The sequence below is a fragment of the Poromitra crassiceps genome (genome assembly GCF_964638095.1).
Source record: "Poromitra crassiceps genome assembly, chromosome: 14".
Lineage (NCBI taxonomy): Eukaryota > Metazoa > Chordata > Actinopteri > Beryciformes > Melamphaidae > Poromitra > Poromitra crassiceps.
Window position 1 is genome coordinate 43,340,864 of NC_139633.1, and position 26,404 is coordinate 43,367,267.

Here is a 26,404-nt window from a genome sequence, read left to right on the forward strand (position 1 = left end):
AATAGAAAACATTAGCAACATAAGTTTAAAGGTGCAATGTGTAATACTTGGCCACATGCAAATAGCATGAAATAATGGCTGGGTGTGGGGCGAGCAACCCCACCCCATAAAAACCCACTTGCTACAGAAATCGCAAAAACACGTTGTAGTGTGCTGGCAGCCTACAGTGAATAAGAAAAAAGATGATGATACAATGCACTTCACTTTTCTTTGCTGTTAGCTAAATCGAGAATTCAAATCAGCCTGACATGGTTTGAAAGCTACTGGCAGGCTGGGGTACATCACCCAAATTTGTATTAATCAAGGTTTCATGCATGTGAATGGAGGGGAATGCTAGTATTTAGTGCCAAACTCCGGGACGTGTAGAATAATAAAAGCACAGAGTTTGGTGGTCTAACCTAGTTTGTTAGTGGGTTATTTAAGCTTTCTCGACAAGTCATAGATTTGGCAGTTCATAGTAAAATGTTTAAGCTATGCTAACCGTTTCATATACAGTATGTGGATGGAGAATTCAAAAACCATTAGCGCCATACTCCGGGACGTGTAGTAAAATAAATACACTGATTTGGGTGGTCTTGGTCTAACCTACTTTGTTAGTGGATTATTGAGGCTTTCTAACCAAGTAGGGTCCAGCCACTGTTGTTTACTTGCCATTCATGACCAGTGTTGGGGGTAACTCATTACAGAAGTAACATATTACATGTAATATATTACTTTTAGCAGTAACTCAGTAATATAACTTATTACTTATAGGATTTCAGTAATATTATACCAGTTACTTTGTCAAGTAACTCAAGTTACAAGTTGAGTTACATTTTATTAAATCCAAGCACATATTTAAAAAAAGATACAATCATTTCCTAATCAAACTGTGTTTTTATGCAAATAGCCACTATAGATGACAATAACAAAGGAAAATAATAACATTTAGAATCTTGGATTGTTTACACTGGCGGTTTCAAGGCGGTTGAAATTATTTTTCGGGATGGTCCCAGGGTGGCGATGTCATTCTGCTGCTACTGTTGTTTTGGTGAAAGTAATGCAAAAGTAGTGTAATAAGTAACGAGTTACTCTACACAGACAGTAATATTGGAAAGTAACTTATTACTTTCAAATGAAAGTAACTAGTAATATGTAGTATATTACATTTTGAAAGTAACTTGCCCAACACTGTTCATGACTACTTCTTCCTCATTTTGAACTGAGGGCAGACTCGATGCTACAGTAGTCCCGTTTATATGGATTGTTTTCCTCAATCTGATTGAAATCAGTCGGGATTATACGAATCGGATTTGATCTGTATACATGAACGCTAAATAAAGCGATCCACCGCGTATACATGGCCCCAGCTGAAACCGATTACAGACATGCGCAAACGGTCTCTCCCACTACCTGCAGAGAAGAAGAGGTGCACTTCCGTCTACCACTTTTCCTGTTTACCTCTGGAAAAATGGATCTAGTGCTGCACGATTTGGGGGAAAGGTGCGATTAGCTATTATGGTGGACAATATTGCGATTTGTGATTGTATTTGCGATATAATAAACAAATGGTATCTAGGGATGTGCCGGCATGAGTTTTTGACGGTATGATAACCTTGGACAAAAATACCACGGTTTCACGTATCACAGAATAAAATACATGAAATATATTACAATTTAAAATATATTAAAACTAAATAAATAAAACAATTTGAAATAAAATTATCTTTAAAAAATCTAACATTTTGAGACATTTGCCTGTCCCAAACATGTAAAAAAGAAACACTAGAAAAATAGAAACTGCACTGTGTTACAGCACATAGAAGATGGCTCAGACTGCAAAGTTAGTTACATGTCTGTCAAGTAATACAATAATACATCTCGTTTATTTTTTTTGTAGCGACAGATTGCCTTAAACTTCACACTCATGTGATGCTTCTTGAGAGAGAGACGAGGTAACCTGCATCTGCAGACTTTTTCGAGGGACCATGAAGGCATCATGTGACAGACTAGTTAGCGTTAGAAGCCTGGAGGTGCTGCTGCAAGCAGCTGTGACAGTGTTTTCTCTGCTATCAACCTTGTTAATCTCACTATATTATCGCTATATTCTTCATCACAGCGGGTCATTACCCACTGTGCACTTAAACGTGCACTAGTTCTGCATAAGCACCTGCAGCGCTCTCCTTATTTTACTGACGTTCTCGCTAATCACACGGCTGTTTACATGCGTTTCTGAACGGCTAGATAGTTATTAGCATAGCTAGCTGTTAGCGATCATGGATGTTCTCTCCCTCTCTCTCGGTAAGATGTTATGTTTGTGAACCTTGCTGCGCATAACATTACTTATTTGCGGGAGTGCATGGGAGAAGTCTTCCGCTACGCTAGTGTTGATGCCCAGTGTGATGGCAGAGAAACGTGTTGAAACGTGTGTTTACTGCGTCGCGTGTAACGTTAGTTTAGAGGAGGCACACACACACACTCAAAAAGAAGACATGAACAAATAATAATAATCGCACACTTTTGCAGTTATGTAATCGCACGTGCTGTCATTTGCGGCTCTACGGTCTCAGCAGTTAATCATCCTCCAGAGATACTTGGCCAGGAGAAGAAGAAGAATGTACCGCTCTCAGGGTTTCTATTAAGAAGTTTGTCTCAACCACCGTCCAGTTCTTCTGCAATCTGCACTAGGGAGCGCATGCGCAGAATGAATAATCCACTCTATCAACCGAATCCACTCTATTCAGCCGTTTATATGCGGCATCTAGCTGATTATCAATCGGTGTAGACTACCTCTTTCAATACGATCGAAAATGTAAAACAATCCGGGTGAATCGGGTCGGCTAAGGTGTTTATATGAGACATTTTGAATCCGACTGACCTATCGATCCGATTATAAATAGGATTTTTGGACCCATGTAAACGGGGCTATTGACTCGCCGGGGCTAGCTAGTGGATATCTCTGCAACACAATACGACAACACAATAGACGTCTTTGACATGATAATTCTTGTTCATTTTTTAACCCTCTAAACTAAAATTCTGGTAAAATCTTACACGTTGCATCTTTTTAAGTACAATCAAAAACATTTGCAGAAAAGCGAGTCTAAAATGTGATTTAAAACAACGGCAGTGAATTAGTAGAGCAGGGCTGTTCGATTCTGTTACTGGTTGATTTGTGTGGGTTGTGTGTGATTGGTTTCCATGCTTTTTATATTAGATACTGTCATGGAATATAATAATATAATATGGACGGATACTTTAATCATATCTAATCATTACTTCTCCGCCTGTAGCGTTGCCGAAGAGCGCCACTCACGACAACGGAAAGGACATCTCTAAAGTCAGCAACTGTGAGAGGAGATTCAACGAGAATGAGAACAACGAGAGTCAGAAACAAAAGGTTTCATCCATTTATCTACTTTTCTCACTCCCACACCTGCTGAACTTCAACCAGGGTTGCCATGGGTCTGGAAGGTGCTTGAAAGTGCTTGACTTAAAAATAAATAAAAATCTAGTACGGTACTTGATAAGTGCTTATCACTCTCCGTGCTGCGCTGTCATTGCAGGTTGCCTAACATTTTAAGAAATGCTCAGGATTTTAAGATTGCTTTGAGTTTATGTTAAGTGTTAATGATTAATTCTGACCTGTAAGCAACTAGAAACTAATTTGCAGAGGACCAGTATATATGAACATCTCTGTGAATTATTGGCCCGTAATTTTAGAAAAGATTTCTCCTTGAAAAGTGCTTGAAATCTATCATTACAAAAGAGTGGCAATGCTGTCAATACACCGTCCATCACTAATGAACATACTGCTCTCTGAATTCCTCCATCTCCCCAAGGCGATCAACAACGTTTCCGTTAGACAAGAACGGTGCCCGATAACGTGAGAAAGCAGGTTATAGCCTATAATCTCGATATTGCCCTAAATTCCCTGCACCAACCATGTTTCTATGACCGGGCAATCAAACGGAATGACCCCAAATGCAAGCTTAGGGGGTTAATTCATTTTTTTAATTAATAATTAATTTTAAAGGTCGACTTTGGTACACGCTGCCTTGCATGCTGAGTCTCAGGCTCATGACGTACTAGCCTATTAAAAGAACACTGGTGGGCGTCCAGTTAGTGTAGTGGTAAAATCCCTGCCTACCAACACAGGGGTTGCACGTTCGCATCCTCGTGTAACCGCCGGCTTGGTCGGGCGCCCATACAGGCACAATTGGCTGGTGTCTGCGGGAGGGAAGCTGGATTGAGGGTATTGTCCTGGTCGCTGCACTAGCGCCTCCTCTGGTTGGTCAGGGCACCTGTTCAGAGAGAAGGGAACTGGTTGGAATAGCGTGATCCTCCCATGTGCTACGTCCTACCAGTGAGGCTCCCGCTGTCAGGTGAAAAGAAGCAGCTGGCTACTGCTCATGTCTAGGAGGAAGCATGGAGCTAGTCTCGGCTCTCTCCAGATCAGCAGAGGGTGGAGCAGCGACCGGGGCAGCAGGGGCAATAATTGGTGAAGTACAATTGGGGAGAAAATGGGAGAAAAATCACGGGGGGGAAAAAGAACACTAGCAAGGGCTTTTCAGTTCTCAGATCATGGCTACAAGTAACTAGCGTTAGCAACAATGTATTCTTACCTTTTCTTCCAGTTTAAAGTTACCGGTAAGCCAATATTCCCAGCTGCGCATGTGAAGTTTATAGTCCGTTCACAGAAAGCACCGCGTGTAAATCAGCTTTCAATTAACGCTATTGCGTCGTCATTGACAATATTGTAACGTTAGACCTGCTTTGTTTCAGAAAATAGCTTTTTAAGTTGATTGACGTCTCATCTCTCTTTCTCTCCCTGCATGCTCTCCCTACATGCAACGTTAGATATGCAGGCGTGGTATAGCCACTGTATCCACCTGGGCTGAAAATACATTATGGTCATTTAGAGCAGGGGTCCCCAACCCCAACAACAGCAATCTAATACTAATGTTAAAGCTAATAAAATACTAACCGAGAGAGAGGTGGTTTGAAGGGGTTAATGTTTTCAGTTTGGTGGAGCCATGGACTGAAATCCGACACACTGCTAACTTTACCAGAAGACTCCATATCTGGAGTAAAACATGAGTTGAATTATAAAACGGGATGGCTTGACCCATGTGGTAAAACTTTCATTTGTAACTGTTTTAGTCATTTCAAGTAAATATGCTGTGTTGAGAGAGAGAAAACGGCACAAAGTAAGTAGGCTATAGGGCTGAGAACTGAAACGCCTGTTTACATTCAGTAAAGTTTGGTGATTTTATTAATGTGCTGATACGGCCCTTTCAGAGTGAAACTGCAGTACTGCGCATTAGCGATGGGCGGGAGTACTCGAGTACTCGTTTGTAACGTCAGTACTCGAGTAATGTTTCAGCTGTTCGGGGTACTCGCCCCACCCCCCACGTGGATCTGGCGATACAGCTAGGCAGCATGGTGAGTAATGTAAGAGTAATGTTTGGAAGTATTTTGACAAAATGGCTGTGCAGTGCAAGATATGCAAAGTTAAACTTGCAAAACATAGACATACCAGTTCGATGCGTAACCACGTGCGCATAAATCACAAGAAAGTTAATCTCTCGAGACAGACTTTTGACTTGCATCGAAAATCTGTCGGCAAGCTCCGTGAAAAGCTGTGTAACGGCGCTCGCAGGTGCAGGCTCGCATGCTGCGCTTTACCCAATCAAAATGGAGTGAACGTGACCGGTGTGTAGTCAAAATGTACCGTTTTCAGCGTGTAGCAAGTTGCTACTTGCTACTAGCAACGAGCTAGAGTTGTTATTGTTGTTTCATAATGACGGAAGGATTTGAGAGATGCACGGAGGGGAAAGGAAATCCATAAATGGCTAGAGCCGGTCAGTTTGAGCCAAGGGATTTTCTTCCACTGCCGACGGAGCCTCTTGAGTTCTGTTTTCACACACATGAAACAAGCCTGCCCCCAGAGGTTAGAGAATTTTGTTTTGTTTTGTTTGTTTAACCGATGGGTTCCCAGATTGCAAGAACATCAATGGGGCAGATGAAAAGCAGTTTTGCATTACCTTGTTTGCTAGCAGTAACAAAGACCATTGTTGTGATGCCGTCAGGGCAGAGAAGGTTTCCCAGCTCATCACGAAAATGGTGGCTTGTTGTGGAGACGGAGTCGTCTACCAGCCACCATCGGAGAACAACAGCTATGAGGGTGGAGAAGATGTATGAGGACAGCACAGTAAAATTGAGGGCTGATTTGGAAAGTGCCGATAAGGTGGCTAGCAGTTAGCACTGAGCAGCTGACCTTAATCACTTGTTTGCAGTTAACACTTTTTGGCAGAAGATCAGAAGTTATAATCAGTGGATTTATGTAACAGTGATCATAAAGCAGTATGGATTATACCGGACATGTTGAGCCTTCACTTTTTTCACAATGGTCTACTCGAACAAAGCGTTAACCATCCCACCACCGGAGTTTACTGAGGTAGGCTAAGCAGGGCTCCAAACTCGTTTTTTTCCAGGTAGCACTAGTGCTACCTACTGTTTCATTAGGTAGCACAAAAATAAATTAGGTAGCACCATATTTTTTGATGTGAGTTAATGAGTGAGAAGACTGTGATTTGATCATGACAGTTGGGCTTTTGGTGAAAGGAAGAAGAGGACTCCTCAAGCACCCTTGAGGAGTCTTTAGGAAAACACCTCTACCTTTAGTATGAGAGAAGAGAAATGGACTTAGGCAATAACTATAAATTGCTGGTTTTGATGTTTCACAAGTTCTCTCGCAAAGTCTTTGGCTGTTACTTATATGTTGTTGTTGTTTTTAACTATAGCCTGCTAATCACTATTTAATGTCCCAGGAGATGAGTCTAGTAAAAGGGACAGCAGCTTCCACTTGCATGGAAGGATATTTTTTGACAGTGCTACATGTGGTCTTTTCAGGTAGGTATGCTCTTGAGGTACAGTGACTAACTTGTACAGTTGTCATATTAGTGTATTATCAGCATTTTAATTTGTGCTTTTGCCATTTAAGTGGATAGTTGATAGTCCTCTAGGCTATTAAATGTTTTGTTATTATTTGTATTTTTTATTTTTTTTTGTCTTTTTGTAGTGTTATTTTTCCCATGAAGTGGGAATGAAATGAGTCTTGCACTGAAAGCATATCCTACATAGGTGAACAGCAGTATTATCAAAGATCAAATTGGAGTCTCTTAAGTATGTGCTTTTGTGGCAAATTGATTCCCAGATACCTCATTGATTTCAGCGCACACACACACACACACACACACACACACACACACACACACACACACACACACACACACACACACACACACACACGATCCCCCTTTTAGATTTCTAACCCAACATAGGATAAGCAATAACCACGCCCTGTGGCGCTGGGATTGGCCAGGAGCAACACTGGAGGGCACGCAGCCCAGCGATTTCATGAATCAACTGAAGAGCTCTTGAGAAGGACAGCGGGCTGCTGTGAGTGCCTTCTGCCCGCTGCTGCCTAGCTGTTCCTGTGTTTATTTTGATTTGTTCTGGTACACCGTCCTCGTCCATGTCTCCCTGTCATATCTATGATCGTTCCCGTTTTCCCCTTGGCTATTCAACACGTCCTCACCGCCCTCGCAAACTGATCGATCATTTCCTCATTCCTCCGATGATCAAACACATCTCTTGATTACTTTCTCCCGTTTTCTCCTGGCTGGCACAGAGGAAGGCGACTCCAGCTCGGCGTTTCAATTGCGTTTCTCCTGTCTGCACAAGGAAGCGTTACCCGTTCTCTGCTTTTCCTCCTGCTCAATTTCAAAACAACAGCTGCGGTATGTGTTTGATCGCGTGCTGTCGGCTACCCTTTGAAGGCAGGGACCTGTGTCTGTGTGACAGGCTGGGCAAGTGTTTGCTGCAGGCGCTGCACCAATAAAAACAGCACAGAGGCACGCGCAGGCAGACGGGGAGCAGAGGGGACAGAAAGATGCGATCTGAAGCAGGCGATTGGTTGGGGGGGAAAAAAATATTATCCTCTCTCATTCTCCCAAGTCGCACGAGTGCGACCTGATTGCAAATTAACTCGCACATTTTGAAATTAGGTGGCACATGCGACCTAATAGGTCGCACTTTGGAGCCCTGAGGCTAAGAGCTGCTAAGTAGGGATGCACCGATCGATCGGCACGTGACCGGAAATGGCCGATTTTCACGTGATCGGCCTCGATCGGTGATCTGTTCCGGTCACTCTAAATAGCCGATTCTGTGAGCCGATTTTCACATGACGTGCGCGCACCCCAAAGCACCGAGACAGGCACCCAGCCACCACACCACACACGCCAGCATACCTTCCTCGTTGTGGATTTTTTTCACCGTCAGTGAAGTAGACAAAGCTCGCAGTTTGTCACACATGCAAGTCGAAAATAAGCCGTGGAGACAGAGATGCGGCCGAGTCCCGCTCGGCTGGAGTCCAGTCTGAGCGGCTCGCTTCACCTCACTGGCCCCTCTCTCTCTGCTCTCTCTCCCCGGGAAGCGGTGCTCCAGCAACCCGCCACCACGCACACCCGGCTTGGCGAGTGTGTCCAGTATAACCATTCCCCGACCTGCTTTTCCATTCCACATCAGCGCTGCTGCCTCAGCCTGTCAAGTCATGTTGTAACGTGACGTGGATACAGGAGAGACTATTTGTTTCGTATTGCAAATAGAACGACATGAGAACGACGGACATAATAATAAAAATGCATCGGACTCACAAGTGTGCAACGTTTTCTGTGCGTGACGATATTTTTTCGGATGGCAGATAAAAATACGCATACCAAACTTCGGACTGTGTGTAAACTCCGCCTGATATTCAGACTGAAGATCGTTACTGTAACTCATAAACTCATTTCCCCTCTACTCAAGAGGACTGGTCTGGAGCCAGTCTATAAACTCCTTGTCCATGGATCATTTTGATGTTCTGTTGCACCTGTTTTCTTTTGGAAAAGTAAATGCTTGATAGCTGTGGGATATAGGCTATTGGATTTAATTAAATTTTTGTATTCATTGTATTTGCACAAAAAAGCTCTGTCCAGTAGCCTAACCTGGAACACTTTTATTTTGAGATGTGTTTGAGTGAGAAGGTCCTACTTCATGCAAATGATAAGAATTGTTTATTTGTTTATTTGGATCCCCATTAGATGTAAGAATTGTTCTATGAATCTTAATTTTAAACAAAGTTACAAAAACGTTTGTGTAAGCTGTCAATTGTTGTTTTTAGAAAAAAAAATCGGAATCGGCAAAAATCGGTATCGGCAAGTCAGACTATTCAAAAATCGGAAATCGGAATCGGCCAAGAAAATGGCAATCGGTGCATCCCTACTGCTAAGCTAACGGTAGATCACTCTATCACGGCCCGTCCGTTTTATTTCTCCTCACAAAAAGTGCTCCACGCACGCTTTTTCCATGCCAAAACGCTAACGTTGTGTGAACAGCCCCTACACAGCAGATTACCCCTGCTCTGTCATTACCATAATAAATATTCTTACAGGCATATGGCTAATGCAAAATGAACTGCAAACTTGTGCTCCGTTTGTGTTTCCACACAGACCCCCATCTACCCCCCCCCCCCCCCCCCCCCCCGGCGATTACTATAAAGCATAGTATAAAGCCCCTCTATATTTTCATAAAGAGTCAAGACTATTCCGCAAGGTGGCGCAGTGGTAGCACTGTCGCCTCAAAGCAAGAAGGTCCTGGATTCGATTCCCGCCTGGGACACTGAGGGTGTGTCCAAATTCCCATGTCCTCAGTGCCTACGGCCCAGGTGGGGTTGTAAAAAAGGGCCTTTCTGTGTGGAGTTTGCATGTTCTCCCCGTGCTCCCCTGGGGTTTCCTCCAGATAGGAACCCCCCACTAAAAACATGCATAAAAAAAGACTATTGCGTGGCCATTTTCTGAATAAAGTCAACCGGTTGGGCACGCCCCACCATGCCTCCCCCACGTGTATCTCAGTGAATCACGATGCGTTGACGTTGCAGACTCGTCACTGCCATCACTGGCCTTAGTTTTTTTTTTATTAAAAGCTTGTTTGCAGAGTCATGTAATTGTGACATGACATTTTTCATGACATTTTATCCTATTTTGAAAAGGGCAGCGGCCAGGATTTAGCAGCAGCAGAAACCCTGTCTTGTTCAGTGAATACAGCCTGCCTCCCCAAATTCAATCTAAAATAGTAGCCGGTCAGACAGATGTCTGAGATTTATCCAGCTACCGGCTCTTGGGGAACACCCGGTGAAGCCGTAGACCTAATGGGTTCTTCCCTGGCCCATGCTACACATCTCCACCAAGTTTAATGAAAATCGGGCCAGTAGTTTTTTTCTGTAATCCTGCTAACAGACAAACAAACCGAAAACATAACCTCCTTTTCGGAGGAAAAAAACGTCCAGCAGCACCAGGCAGTGAATTGAGCGAGTTGGAGTGGAGGAAAGGTAGGTAGCTGCTAGATTACATGATACAGTCTCACTGTCTTCTACCAGACAAATGTGGCACGACTTAGCAAGTCTTCCTGTTGTTTTGACCTGATATGTTGTATCCGACATGATAAATGTTTTTTAGCACAAGAATGGCATATTTTTGTTTTTTTGCTTGGTTTATAGTAGCAATCTTATTTACCGAGTTTGCCAGGTCCATAAAATAGATCAGAGACCTGTCTCTCCCCTTGCGGACATCCACCGCAACATGCACATGGTCTGTAGTATCTCTCAGGCAAAAACGGCAAATTTCCCAAGTCCATTGGGATGGGTCATTTTGGACCTGTAAACAGCTTTCCTCTGTGGGGACCAGGTGTTGACCCGTGAACAGCTCTCCTCTGTGGGGACCAGGTGTTGACCCGTGAACAGCTCTCCTCTGTGGGGACCAGGTGTTGACCCGTGAACAGCTCTCCTCTGTGGGGACCAGGTGTTGACCCGTGAACAGCTCTCCTCTGTGGGGACCAGGTGGTGACTTGTTTGTCTCTCTGGACCAGGTTCTGGAGGAGCGTGAGAAGCTGAAGCAGGACAGAGAGGTGCGCATGAAGAAGAAGGAACATCTGATGAAGGAGCTGGAGAGGCTGAGGAAGCAGCAAGGTGACCACAGCAGACCGACACTACTTCATACTCACACACTGATTCACTCAGCCCATAGACTTAAGCCTCACACACATGATCCGTGGTAAAACAGTGCTGTGCCCGGTGTGCTGTTGTTTTCTATGGGCAGAGCGGGCCCTCCCACCTATGCGGCAGCACTATCCTCAAAGCTCTTACCACTAGGGATGTTCATTTTGAAAAATTTCCATAATCGAAAATCGGGAAAATTAACGATCGATTATCGATAGAGTAATAATAATAATATATATATATATTTTTTACTCTGGTCTGGTAATAACGTTGCGCGTTCTCGGCCAGCTATAATGGCGATGCCGCTGTGTAGTAATAATATCGGACACTAGCGCTGTGGCCAGGTAAACAAACATGTTACATGTCAGGTTACATGATGTAAGGCAATCGGCGTCTTCCAGCTTAGCTGACAGCACAAGAGTCAAATCAACAGGCCTGAGCCTCACTGAGGTCCGCAGACCGCTGGGTGCGTTTGTTTGTGTCCCGGCGCATGCCGGTGTGAATTCCCCATGTTTAAAACAGTTTTGTTGGCACAAAGGCCCATGCCCAGCCAGAAAACTAGAGACTATATGAAGCTCCACCGTTAGTCGGCTGTGCAATGGAGTGGGGCGAGGAGGAACGAATTCCACCCAAACCTAGTCCGCAAAAAAATAAATAAAATAATAATAATAATAATCGATCAAAATTCCACATGATTGATTTAATTCCTTAACGATCAATTATCGATTTTCGATAATTGATGAACATTCCTACTTACCACTCAAATTTGCCACCATGCATCAAAGTTCAAATAGTTTAAACTTTGACCTTCTTACCGCTGAAGATCGCTTCTCATGTGCAGGCAGATTTACTGTTCTATACCTCTGAGATAGCTTCTGTATAAAGATACTCATGAGCTGTCTCTAAACATGCAGTTTAGAGCAACAACTCCTGCTCTTAACCACACCTTAGTAGTCAAATAGGCTGCATGTTTAAAACAAATTCTCCGTTTGAGCGCACTCCCGCGACTGCGGAGCATATACCACTTTGGACCTACTCCAAGCTCCGCATCGCTCTACTACAGCTCTACTTTAGCAGGTCGCTGCTTATGCTGCATTGATGACTTGCTAAGCGAGCACATACAAACCATTAAATGTCCCTGTGCTATTTAATAATTTCATGGATGGACGTAGATCTAGGAACTCAAAGAGCTAGATGACAACTTTATCTAGGAACTCAAATACCTAGATGACACCGCTTTATCTAGGAACTAGGGGTGGGACAAAATATCGATACTCACGGTATCGTGATATTTCCACTTGCGATACGTTATCGATACACTGGCACCAAGTATCGATATGTTTATTTAATTTTAATTTTTAATTTTTTTTAATAAACAGGCTAAAATATTATGCTGTGTGTGTGGTAGTTGAAACATAGTTTCAAGTTGACGTTTATTTATGTTTGTAGTTGAAACAAAAACATAAATACTGTAGGCTACATGAATGGAAATGTTTGATCATTAATATCTACTTTTATGAATTATATAGGTAGGTAGGTTATATAGGTTTTCTTGTTTTAATAATAATAATGAAAAGACTTAATGTGTAACTTTTCCTCCGTGGTATCGAAAATGGTATGAGTGAGTGAACTCTGAGAGAGTTCATGTCATTTCTGCTAATAAATACATAATACCTGCTTCTTGCCTTTTAGGGGTATTTTTTTCTCTTCAGTTACACATATATCGGGATGTATCGTAGGTTAAATTTCTTCCAATATATCGATTATCGCAGAATCGCTGTATCGTGATAATATCATTATCGAGGGCCAAGTATCGTGACCGTATCGTGAGTTACTCCACGATTCCCACCCCTACTAGGAACTCAAATACCTAGATGACAGAGCTTTATCTAGGAACTCAAAGAGCTAGATGACAGAGCTTTATCTAGGAACTCAAAGAGCTAGATAACTGAGCTTTATCTAGGAACTCAAAGAGCTAGATAACTGAGCTTTATCTAGGAACTCAAAGAGCTAGATGACAGAGCTTTATCTAGGAACTCAAAGAGCTAGATAACTGAGCTTTATCTAGGAACTCAAAGAGCTAGATAACTGAGCTTTATCTAGGAACTCAAAGAGCTAGATGACAGAGCTTTATCTAGGAACTCAAAGAGCTAGATAACTGAGCTTTATCTAGGAACTCAAAGAGCTAGATGACAGAGCTTTATCTAGGAACTCAAAGAGCTAGATGACAGAGCTTTATCTAGGAACTCAAAGAGCTAGATGACAGAGCTTCATCTAGGAACTCAAACTCAATGGATTTCCTTGCGATGATGAGAGGAGATGTTTTGGCAGGTTTAACATTATGAGGACACACGCAAATATGGATCAAACGCAGACTTAACAGCGCAAATGCCTCGGTAGGCTGATGTAGTGGATGACTGGAGGTAACTTCTCCCTGCTTCTCCGGCTGATTTTTGTGAGTCAAGACGCAAGGGGCGTGTTGACAGAGTTTGGTGCGGTGTGGAGGTGAGTAAAAAAACACAGACGAAAGCAAACCGTGTGATTTGCAACACAATATAAACGATAGAGCATAATATGAAAGTGAAACGATAGACATTTTCTATCATGAAAATGTTTTTTTACACCAATTAACTGCAGAGAAATGGGCTGTCTCATGTTTCTCACGTGCAGCATGATCGGCTGCATAGATCGGCAACAATAAAGCAATATCTGCAATCACCCGATCGCATATTTGAGGTCAAAATCTGCCGATTCCGATCGCGTGCTGATCAATCGGTGCACCTCTACAAAAAATGCCCAACAGTGAGTAAACTGTAACTGGCAGTGTAACATACTTTAAGCAAAGCAAGACAAAACCTGCCAAGGTTGGCTAAACACAAAACAAAATATACATTTCATGTGATGTTTGTTGTCTTGTTACTTTAGGCCCACTGACATTTGAATTAAGCTTCATGAGAAAGATGTTCCGTTTGTTTGTCATGCAAATCTGTGCTGTCAATGCTACTATGTTAGCTTTATAAAAGCACCCTAGTTGCTTCCAGTGTGTCATTTGACGTCATTCCAACATGGCCACCCACATCGTCATAAGATTGTATGAATTTAAAACAAAATATTTTGACGCACTTTCGGGGGTATTTTCAACAAAAGTAGCCAATGCTTTCAGACCATCAGCATACCAATACATTTACAGTAGTTGGTTAAACCCATACAATTAGCTAAATGTTAATGTTATTAGCTGTTAGCTGTCTAATAGCCGATGCTATTAGCATCCATAGTTTTGCGACTTGAAGCCTTGAAGCTCGAACGCACATAGGTCAGAGATGATGCGTTTGCCACTTGCCACCTCCGGCCATGAATGAACGCAGCACCAGGACTCATCCCTGTGGTACTCCTGTGGTACTCTATTGCCTCAGTGTCTGGAATGTTCTATGCAAGTAAAGCGGCCTTGCGTTGCCTGGCAGGAGAGCTGCTGAGGAAGAAGCGGCGAGAGAAAGACGGTCACAAAGACCCCCTGCTGGCAGAGATCAGCCGTCTACAGGAGGAGGTGATGGGACAGATCTCAGACCTGCGGAAGGAGCACGAAGCGGCCGAGAAGAAACGCACCGAGATCGACACGGTGGCCCTCATCCTCGGCCTGAGCGCCACAGACCGGCCCAAGAAGACCGCCAAGACCCCCGCCAATCAGCAGGTAGGGCCATATCAAATCCATTTGATTTCCCCCCCCCCAAATCCGCTTTTCTATCTTAATACAGAGCCAAAGTCCCGCCCACTTCTGGGTTAAGCATACGAACCAAGGAATTTCATCCGACATTTTTTTTTCCATAGACATCTATCTATAGATATATAAAGGGGGAAAGTGGGCAATCTCTGTTCTCTGTCTGTTTCAATTTTGTCCCAGAAGTGATGCCATCAGTGATGTCACTTGAGCAATTGTGCATGTGACATCACTGATGATGTCATGGGCATTGTGACATCATCAGTGATGTCATAAGAGCACGCAGCGGCCGAGCTGCGTATGCGAGCTGCAGGGCCAGCTCGGCGAGCTGCAGGGCGGGCGATGGCGAGCCCCTAGGAATCGTGCCTAGTTTCATAAAATGCTTGTAAAAATACTTCGTCAATCAAAGCGATTCAGCTATATTTAGCATCAGGAGAGACCATAAGGCCTTGGCCACACTGATCCGTCAGAAAATGGACAGAACGGATAGACGGATAGATTTATGTCTGTTGCATGTACAAGTAACCTACTTGTACAGCAGGTGGCGGTAAGCACCTTGAAGGTGTCAGCGACCCGCTTATAAACCGAGAGAAGAAGAAAGCTGGCGTCAGCTAGCTGTTGGCTCTGTGTGCTACGTTAATTATGTGGCAATAAAATGCCACCGAATGACCAGATTAGATGGTGAAATCAGACGGTGACACTGACTATCACGTTGTACAACAGCGGGATGGTGTACACAGCATTAATTATAGCCTCCTTCACCGCCTCGGCCGCCATCTTCTTTGAAAAGTTGAAACAAATCTCGGAACGCCTCCTCTCGAGACCTCGACTCTGATTGGCTAAACGGACAGTGACTATCCGACCATCCGATACGTCCATCCAGAAAAAGTTCATCCCTCTTCAACTTTCTGTCCATCAAAACGTATGCAAATTTTTGGGATACGTACGCTTCTGAGTGCTCCACAGACAGTCGGACAGCTGTCATTGAAAATGAATGGAAGTGAACAGAGAAATGAACGCACACGGACAGACACCATGGATCAGTGTGGCCAAGGCCTAAGGCAGATTCAGCTATATTTAGCATCAGGAGAGACCATAAGACAGATTCCGCTATATTTAGCATCAGGAGAGACCGACCATAAGACAGATTCAGCTATATTTAGCATCAGGAGAGACCATCAGACAGGGGTGCCCAATAGGTATCGTGATCTACCGGACGGTAGATCTCGGGCCAAAGTACACCAAAGAAATCCAAAATGTATTTTTATTTTCATTTTATTTTTTAATACATAAACTAACTCCCACTCATGTATGTAGCTATTTAACATTCTAATATTATTAAATCATATTAAATAATAATACTGTTAAAATGTGCTAAATATGTACTTGGGGGACGAGGGGAAAAGAAGTAGCTCATGACTAGTTTTATCTTTGTAAGTATCTCTCACCCTAAAAAAGTTTTGGCACCCTTGCCATAGAACATTTCACTCGGACCAAAATATTGATTGATTGATTGATTGATCGATTGATGACTTGGCTCTGTCAGACAGCCTCTTTGATATACAAATGATAATATATTTTTTATCTGTTCAGTAATGAACTAAGCCTTTAAATAAAGCTTTTTTAACTCTGGGAAGAGTGCCTTGGATCTGCATTTTTGACCCTCTTTGACATGTTTCTCAAAGTGAAAACCAAGTGGTGAGGTGAAATAAGGGTCCCACTTAACACCGACCCAACGTCTTAAAACACCCCAATCGAAAACCAAACTACATGTATTTCCCATTCGCCTATTTTACGATTATGAAATCCTTTAGGCTGCTAGTACAATAGTTATTTTGATAATTATGCCTACTTTTATCAATTTCAGCCAAATTATGGAAGATTCTGCCATATTCCATGTTTGACAGTTGATTAAATTTTTATTACCAAATTCCATGATTCCTTCCATTTATTCTGCATTGTGGAAACCATCTGCCCCTTAGCAGGAGCAGCTGCCGCCCGAGAAGAAGAAGAAGCGAGAGCGGAGCCCTGAGGGATCCCAGGCATCGCCCGCCCCCCCGCTAAAGGTACAGCTGTCCCCCGGGAGGTCGACTGGGAAAACCACAGTAATGCTTTATTTGTAACATTTCAACAGATTATTGGTTGACATTCAACAATGTAGAGCATAATATGAAAGTGAAACGATAGACATTTTCTATCATGAAAATGTTTTTTTACACCAATTACCGGTAACTGCAGAGAAATTGGCTGTCTCATGTTTCTCACGTGCAGCATGATCGGCTGCATAGATCGGCAACAATAAAGCAATATCTGCAATCAACAATTCTATGGTTTAACACAGTGGTTCTTAAAGTGGTCCTTGAGGGGGTTCAGGGTCGTTTAACACAGTGGTTCTTAAAGTGGTCCTTGAGGGGGTTCAGGTTTAACACAGTGGTTCTTAAAGTGGTCCTTGAGGGGGTTCAGGGTCCCCAGCAAAAAAGGGAATCATTTATTTTCACTGTCTATAATTCTATCCATAGTAACACAATGCCAGAATGTAGGACTCATTTGGTCATGGGTTTCATACACGTTCTGTAATAAAACATCTAAAAGCAAAAATCCTATCAGATGGGGGACCCTGGGACAAAATCTTATCAATTGGGGGTCTGTGGTCTAATTTGTGTCTGTTTAGGGGTCAAGTCAAGTTTATTTGTATAGCCCTAATTCACAAGCATGTCTCAGAGGACTTCACAGAGAATATGTCTAGTTAAATCTAGCCGGCAGAACAATAACAATTACAGTAGTAAAAATAACATGATTGAACAATCATATGATAGAGAGAGGGAGAAAGGGGGAGGGAAATGTGGGGGAGGAGAGAGCAGGGGGAGGGAGTGGGGAGGGAACAGGGAAGGGAGAGCGGGGGGATGTGGGGGAGGAGAGAGCAGGGAACAGGAGAAGTTGGGGAGGGAGACTGGGGATGTGGGGGAGGAGAGAGCAGGGAAAGGGAGGAGGTGGGGAGGGAACAGGGGAAGGAGAGCGGGGGGGGATGAGAGGAGGGAAAGGTAGGAGTCGGACCTTGACATGAAAAGGAACCACTGGTTTAACAGTTGTTTAACAGATTATCTATACTATAGAGTCTTTGTGACAATTCATGAACATACCTACACATGACACTAGGTGCAGGTGTGTGGATTGGGAAGAAAACAATCTGTTGAACCTCAACTAATAAGCTGTTAAACCCACATGTACAGACAAAGCCAAACAGTTGAATTGGTGAATGTCAACTGGTAACGTGTTGAAATGTTACTAATACTCTGTAGACTCTCTGTAGGCCGACTGTCCAAATAAAGTGTTACCAAAACCACTGCGTGTAACGGCCACAGCCCTGCGTCCCGTGGCTGAGCTGTGAACTCTCTTCCAAAAGCTGGAAACCAGAGACACAATGTGCCATGCTGGTCAGTGGTCACATGTCCAAACAATCTAAACAAAATCCACTGGACTTAAAGGGATAGCTGTGATTTTTTGATGTGTGGTTGTATGAGGTACTTTCATACAGTCAGTGTACTCCATGCAGTAGAATTCAGCCGGCGCGGTTCCCAGTTTGGAGAAATGGAGACCGGCCACATCAGGCAAGTACAGCTGTCTGCCTGACATCAAAAAATACAAACTATCACTTTGAAATGGAAGAGTTGAAGGCATTTCTTCACTGGTCAGACACGCTTCTCCAGTTCTGAGTGCCTCGGCCTCTCAGGCCCAGGTTGCATGACAACGCTCCTTGCAGAAAACGTCAAACTTTTGTTGTGTTTGGGCCTTCAGTTTCCATGATGATGTTATTGGGGCCTGAAAACGCAAAAAAGTTAAAGTAGTTCCAGAGTGGATTTCTTTTTATAATGCCACCCTTAACGCTGCCCTTACCCTTAGTGTGTTATTCACCTTATGTAGCCACGCCCATTTGACCCGGTTGTGTGGTTGTGTCACGACTTCCGGCAAAAAAAAAGGAAAAAAAAACGCCGGCTGCTCCAATATCATCTAACTCTGAATTAACTAATAATTTAGCCAATTGTATGTAACATACGAAATAAAAGCAATTGTATGTAACATACGAAATATAAGCAAAACGGCAATGTCTAAGAATTAGGGATGTTCATTTTGAAAAATTTCCATAATCGAAAATCGGGGAAAATTAACGATCAATTATCGATTATCGATCATATTAACACATTCACTGCCAGCCATTTTTTTTTTTACTGTAGGTAGCTTCTGCCAAGCCGTTTTTTGAGGATTCTGGCTCATTTTACAAGAGCCGAGGATAATTTTCTGCTTGGACTTTGTGAACACGAAGTTCACAAAAGTACTAATAGAATGTGTGCTTTCTCTGTCTAAAAGAGTTAGTTTGTAGAGTTAGTAGTTATGTAGATATTAGCCGTTGAGTACAGCATGGTTTCAGTGTCTGAGACAGGAAGCTGAGGTAATCGCAGTTTTGTGAAATTCAATCAAACAGGCAGAACAGTCACTTTAACCATTTATTTTTGGCATCAGTGAGAGATCAGACATCTGAACAATATAGTTCTGAACACCCTCTCCCTTAAACTCCTCCCTCCGTGGGCGTGTCTGGTGGCGTTTGTCACTAGCCAGTTTCTCCTGCCTGTCTGAGCAGTGAGCAGCCTCCCTCTCTGGCGGCCCCTCGTCCGCGAGTGTGGCGAGTGTGGACTGTGGATGGGACTCAATCGTTTCTTGGATTTTCGGTTGAGAGCTTTGATGAAGCTTTGTGCGATTCTAGGCTTTATGCTGCCCACCCAATCTATTTTTGGAACCCCCCACCCTTGTGCGCCCGTGTGCAGCAGCGTGAAAGCGTTTTCGCCTACAGTAGGCTATGAGAATGAGGCTCGTTCGTTTCTGGGTTTTCGGAATGCGTGCGATTCTGGCCTTTCTGCGGGTGTTTCAAAGTGTGTTTCACCCATAATCTATTATGCAAATTTGCAATCCCCCACGCCAGCACCGCTCTCCGCTCTCGGTGTGCTGCTCTGCTGGCGCGGCCGCTCTCGGCGAGTCTGGTGACTGATGACTGTAAAATCGCCAAGCCATTTCCTTGAGAATGGCTTTCTCCCGCGGCTGTTTTTGGTTGGCATTCTCTCTGTCGGGAGAGCACTGTCGCCACTTAGTTGGTCGGTAAAATAGATTATACTAATTCAATACTTCCAATATTTTTATAGGAGACGTGGGGGGCATTGATCCACGTAGCCTTTTTTTTTTGACGAGTCAACTCGTCGTTGGCAGTGAACGGTTGGATTGTGTTTGACGAGTCAACTCGTCATTGGCAGTGAACGTGTTAATAATAATATATATATATATATTTTTTTTTACAAAATGAATGCCTATGGCAGAAAATACGAAAGACAACGTGTTCTCCTCAATGAACTCTTTATTTCAATGTGTCTCCTCTCCAACACTCTGCTGTCCCCGGCGCATGCCGGTGTGAATTCCCCATGTTTAAAACAGTTTTGTTGGCACAAAGGCCCGTGCCCAGCCAGAAAACTAGAGACTATGAAGCTCCACCTCACGTTAGTCGGCTGTGCAATGGAGTGGGGTGAGGAGGAACGAATTCCACCCAAACCTAGTCCGCAATTTTTTTTTTTTTTTTATAATAACAAAATCGAAAAGAATTCCACATGATCGATTCCATTCCTTAACAATCAATTATCGATTTTCGATAACTGATGAACATCCCTACTAAGAATGCAACGCCATGTAACTGGCTCGTTAATTCTCGCATTCAAGGGAACTACGTTAACGTCTGCGGGTCTTATAGACGTAAGTGGCTCGCGCTGTGCTCGGAGGAGACTGAAAACCATCTGAAGCTTTCTATGTTGGAGTCCAGGTATGTTTTGTACAAGGACGTCTCTCAGTGTGTTGCTGTTAACTGCCCATTTCGTTGTTTTATTTTTGTTGATCTCATCTTTTTCCTCTTCGACTTGATTTGTATCACTCAGACCGCAGCTGCGGGCGATGTTCAACGCATTCCTGCTCTAAAAACAACTTTCTTCTTCTGACGTTCTTTTGTATTTCGCACCGGAAATGTTAACACAACCCGGAAGAATTTGGCCCACCCCCGCATATGAACATAAGGTGAATAATGTGACTTAACTTTTCCCTACCGGCGTGTAAAGTGGCAATACACTTCTTGTGAAAACTGTGGCGACATGGCCCCATTTCACAAAATGAAGACAATAGCAGAATAAAGCAAAGGGCATTCAACTATCAAAATTCAACAAACTATCATGACATCAGAGTCTGATAACGAGGTGTCAAAAATACATAATGGGCGATAACATCGCTGTCGTATAAAAGCAGAACCAAAGGCCAGAACGCAACGACAGTTTACCTTTTAATGCAGAGACCGTTGTCGTCTTATGGCTCCTACAGGCCCCCCGACAGTTGTCACTCGTCAGTCGCACCACTCACCGAGCTCCAAAAACACCTTGCCGAGGGCTGGGAGGGCCTAGTCTGAACTAGGCATTAACATGGCATAAGTCCAGTGGTCTTTGTTTAGATTTTCTGGACGTGTGATATGGTTTAGATGAAATCCAGAGTAGGGGTGCACTGATCGATCGGCCATGGTTCGGAATCAGCAGATTTTCAGCCGAAATATGAGATTGGAGAATTCCGATTTATGCTTTTATGTGTCGATTGCCAAAACTGATTGATAACGCAAAACACGTTAGCCATTTTCGGTGGAGTTGGCCGCATGTAAACACAGCTGAAACATATCGGTGGTGTCATCACAAAGTGTGCGAGACAGACGCAACACATGCCATCTGTAATGTACAGTATGCCAGGATCAAATACCTTGTGGGAGAAGCAATAGTAATCCTTGCAGCTGCACCGTGTTGAATTTATTTTCTTTTTTGTCGATTCAGATTTTAATAGGCTGGTATTTATTTATTTTTTCAGAAGAGGATTAGAGACACATGTGAATCATGGAAAAAGGAAATTCATTGTAGGAAGGAAGGAGAGGCACTCTGTCTGAATCAGTTCTGACTTTATTCTCAGAGTTATGAGATTAAACGCCAAATTTACATGCGACTGTAATCCTCTTCCGCACATTTGGATTTTGGCTGTTTTGTCCTCAGGTAAGAAAACATTGTGCTCTGTTCGGTCCTGAAATACGGCAACAAAGAAATTTGGGTTTCCACCTCAATGTGATGTCACCGATTAGGGGAGGGGCAAACTCTTCCCTCTCTGGTTTCCTGTGGTGGGAGTGGATGCAGAGAGGTCAGAGTGCAGCAGGGGAATTACAGTGGTTTTCCCATTCTGTCCAACTTCTTACCGTTACCCATGTATTCCCATCACAACTAAGGGCCTGTGTCCACCTAGCGTCTTTTTCCGACGTTAAACGCTGGGAGTGCGCTGGGGAACGCTGATCTCAGCGCACAATATACAAGGAAGCAGTCTGCAAGTAACGTTAGTTCAGCTTGATAGCTGACAGCTAGCAAGCTAACAACACAGGTAGGCTACGCTATTAAAAGCAGTAAGCACAACACTCACCAGAAATATTAAGTGTCTAGCCAATCTGCTCCCACAATTGAGCCGTTCTGTCTCTGTTGCGATAGTTTTTCCATATGATTAGTTACCAGAAAAGGAGCAGCCGACACCAGCGTCTTTCTGAAAAGTTCAAATATTTTCAGCTGGAAGCGCTGGGAGTCGGGCGCACAAAAACGCAGAAAAAAGACACTGGGCGCTGCGCACTTTCTATAGACGTCCGTGTGCGCCCGCATACGCTCTCCCCCCATTGGAAGCAACTGAAAAAAGACGCTGGACCTGAGGAAAAGACGCTAGGTGGACACAGGCCCTTAATCTGCAAAAAGCAACACTTCCTGTCTTGCATAATAATGAGTGATGAGACGATGGCGGAGACCTGGGTTAAATTCCCGGCAGCGGTACTTCACGGCTTGGTCAGACCGGGACAGCAGAGGGGAGTTTTTTTTCTCAAGGTTTTGTCATTAAGTTACTTTGATTTAGTCTGAAGAAAGCTGAAGTCATGAAGCCTACAGACATTACTGCCCGTAGAATGAACCTAATTTAGTTACACCATGGTCTGGTGAATAATCCATTCTGATTTGGATGCAGGGTGTCTATTCATTCCTGATAATGGACACCGAAAACATACTGTGAACTATCTTTACTGTTTACTTTCAAACTTGCTAGCATAATGTTAGCTTTTAGCTGTGCCAAAGGGTTCTATGAGCTGAGCGGTCTACATTATCTCCCGTTGCCAAGTCGTATCCAGGGTTCATCCTATTTACTGGAGCACTGAACAGCCTTTCCATTGCATCAGGGGGGGAATATATATATATCAGTGTTTCCCATACATAAAGGAATTTGTGGCGGGCCGCCACAATAATATTTTGACCGCCACAATAAGATGTTGACCAAAAAAAAAAAGTTTTTTTTTTTTTTTTTTTTTTTTTACAATGCACCTGAACGCAACATGCAAGATATCCGCTGAATAAGTGTCCAATAAATGTTCATGTCATTCTGGCCAATACTTCTGTTATAGCATTTCAGTCTGGAATATGGAATATCTTTCAATAATCTATGATTTAGCTGCTAAATTGTCAAATACCGCCATCTGCTCGCTACCCAGGCACTTATGTATGTACTTAACCTAACTAACTTAACCTAACTAACTAAACTCAGCCTAAACTCTGGCTGACACCCCAAAAACCTACAATCCGCTACAGAAAAATGTATATTGTTTATTAACTGGCCCCTCGCCTTCTATCATTTCACGAAAGTGGCAAAGCAAGTTGAGTATCCCTAGGGATAAATTTAGTTTGTCATTGTAAACCCACAGCACAGTAATGATGACATGTTCTTCATAGATCTAGCCTTTTAATTTTGCTCTTAAGCTTTCTCAAAGTACACCAAATTCATGCATTTTACTTTAAAATGTTTAAAAAAATCTCACGGGGGGCATGCCCCCGCACCCCCCTAGGGGGTCTGCGGTCCCCCACCACAAATTCTCGAAATCCTGTGGGAAACACTGTATATATATATATATATATATATATATATATATGTATATATTAGGGCTGTGGCGATTCACTTATCTCCCGATTCGATACTATCACGATTCTTGGGTGCCGATTCGATTTATATTGCGATTCTTAAGTATTGCGATTCTACGATTATTGCGATTCGATATTACGATTTATTGCGATTTTTGTTTATTTTTTTCTTTTATTTTTTCAGTTTGTTTGCTTTTTTACACTAGATTAGAACATGGGAAAAGTTGAATCATACACTAGAGACTGTATATTATATATCATGAGTAGGGCTGGGCGATATAGTTAAAAACAGGGGCGGACTGGGATCATAATTCAGGCCGGGCATTAGATACCAAGCAGGCCAGGCCGATATGGGCCAACGCGCGTGAAATTTGGGCCGTTTGAAGCCAGATTTGGGCCGTTTGAAGTCCAATTTTACAATGAGATGCACCCACTTTAACCCTGAAGTGTAATTATTACTTCAGACTAACTAATAAAGTAATAAAACCACTAGGTAGTAAACCAGTAGGCGGCGCCTGGCCTGCTGTTCAGTGAGTGGCCTGACTGCAAGCACCAAATTTTTTTTTTTTTTTTTAATTTGCGATTATCGATTCTGGAATAAAAGATCGATCCAAAAAATCGTGACATTAAAAATCGCGATACTTAGGTGAAACGATTTTTTCCCCCACCCCTAGTATATATATGTATGTATGTATATATTATATATGTGTATATATAGATATAGATATGTGTGACTATGTATAATGCCCCTTGAGGTGTCCATAATCAGGGATCAGACAAACTGCTGCCTTGACTAACGGCTCCACTATAGCATTTAGGGGGGGAGCTGCCTTGCTGAAGCGCACCACAGTAAAAGAGAGGGATTTGAACGAATGAGCTTCCAGCAACAAGCCCACTTCTGTTCAGTTGAATAATTGGACACTATCCCATTATATGGGCATTATCCCTTAACTAGTTGAACTAGAGGTTAGAGGCAGTCTGCCATCGGAGTCTATAAGAAAGAGTATAAGGAGTTTTGTGGAGTTGCCAAAGTTATATTTCTTTATGTTTATAGTCAGTCTTGTATGGAACAGAACTTATATGAATGAGTAATAAACCTGTGTATTTTGACATTTGAATGGCAGCATCACAGTTCATTAAAACTGTATTTTGTCATGTTTAAAGTCAAAAATCTGTTTTTCTTTTATTCCTTCAGTTGGAGTTTTGGGCTTCACTGTGCAGAATGATGTCTGTGCAGAGTTTGACACTAGAAGGCTGTTTTTTTCTGTGATGCAGCTATAATATCCCTACTCCCATGTTAGTGTCTGAGAGCTTATAGTGACCTTTGACCTTCTTGTCTTCTGTAGTGAAATAGACAATCCGCTCCACCCCGCTTTTCCCGACCTGGTGGGGTTATGCGTTGTGCGTTAACATCAATAGGAGGCTATAGTAATCTTGTCTCCCTTGCTTTTCCTCTCCGCTCTCACTCCACGTTCCAGAAAATGAGCTGGGAGTTGCTATACTAGACCCAATCTGCCAGCCACTTTGCCAAGACTTTGTACTTGGGGCTTGGGTGGGTAAGGTCAGTGCTCATACCGGACATTTGTTGCTAAACATGCAGGCCGACCGACTAGTGTCTGGAAATGTTCAGGAATTCACTGCATGTTTAGAAATGGCTCTTTGTATGCTGTGATTGGCTAGTTAATTTCGAGATAACCCTGCTTTGGAATTTTTAATGAGGCAGAATGAGGGGAAGTCATTTTAAGGATTTTAACAAGATAATTAAACTTTTTTTTATGGGGGAAAACATCAGACACAACTTATTCAAAGTATATTATTTTATATACAACTTAAACATGACTTTGGGGTCTTTAAGATATTTCCTATGTTTCTGAGTCATGTTCTGACCGTGTTAATTTGCCACACTGTTAGCCAACTATTTTTTGACAAATGACTTAATTTTGTGCTCAAGTTAAAACAAACTTTAGTTGCTCAAATGGAACTATGACGTACGACTCAATTGAACGCTATAGTCCTACGTAATGACAATTTGATTCTGACTGAGGGTGAGCTGGCATGTTAACTAGCTAGCTGTTAGCTATGTTAGCTAAGCCTGCTGGCTGTAACCACGTTCGCTGGGCTCAAAACGCCACTAAGTGAACAAAACATTAGCTCGTTAACCATTTCGAGTCGCACTCTTTCCAATAAGCCAATCAGCTTTGAAATCTGTTGGTTGGTTGGTTAAGACCTCATCAATAATGCGGCTATTCCTTGCAGCTAATGTAACGTTATGGAGGAATATTGTTTACAGCGTAACTTACGCTGTTTTTCTGGGTGCGTCTCCTTGGTGTATAGCACAGAATCAGATGACGTGTGACTATGCAGCAGGCACTCATAAAACATTGAGAACGTTTGAAATATAACACCAACCATTAAACAGGTAGACAAACTGATTGGAGGGGCTTTAAGGTCTGTAAAATGAATTCAAAGTTATTAGCAGTAAAACGCGGCAGCTGGATTCTCGCAAATACAGTATGTGTTGACTTAACGTCTTCAGGACTGGAACTCACTGAAGGTAAGAGATTT

The 26,404-nt window shown here is 42.9% G+C and overlaps 1 protein-coding gene across 3 annotated transcripts in view; it reads left to right on the plus strand.

Moving 5' to 3' along the window:
- znf318 (zinc finger protein 318) overlaps positions 1 to 26,404 on the plus strand; it is a 67,763-nt gene that overhangs the window by 28,695 nt on the left and 12,664 nt on the right. For 2 of the 3 annotated variants that reach the window (XM_083651065.1, XM_083651066.1), the window contains exons 9-12: positions 3,273 to 3,379; positions 10,948 to 11,047; positions 14,539 to 14,765; positions 16,775 to 16,858. In XM_083651065.1, the coding sequence (XP_083507191.1) occupies positions 3,273 to 3,379; positions 10,948 to 11,047; positions 14,539 to 14,765; positions 16,775 to 16,858 (518 nt within the window). The remainder of the gene's footprint in view (positions 1 to 3,272; positions 3,380 to 10,947; positions 11,048 to 14,538; positions 14,766 to 16,774; positions 16,859 to 26,404) is intronic. The other variant, XM_083651067.1, reaches the window with a different exon arrangement.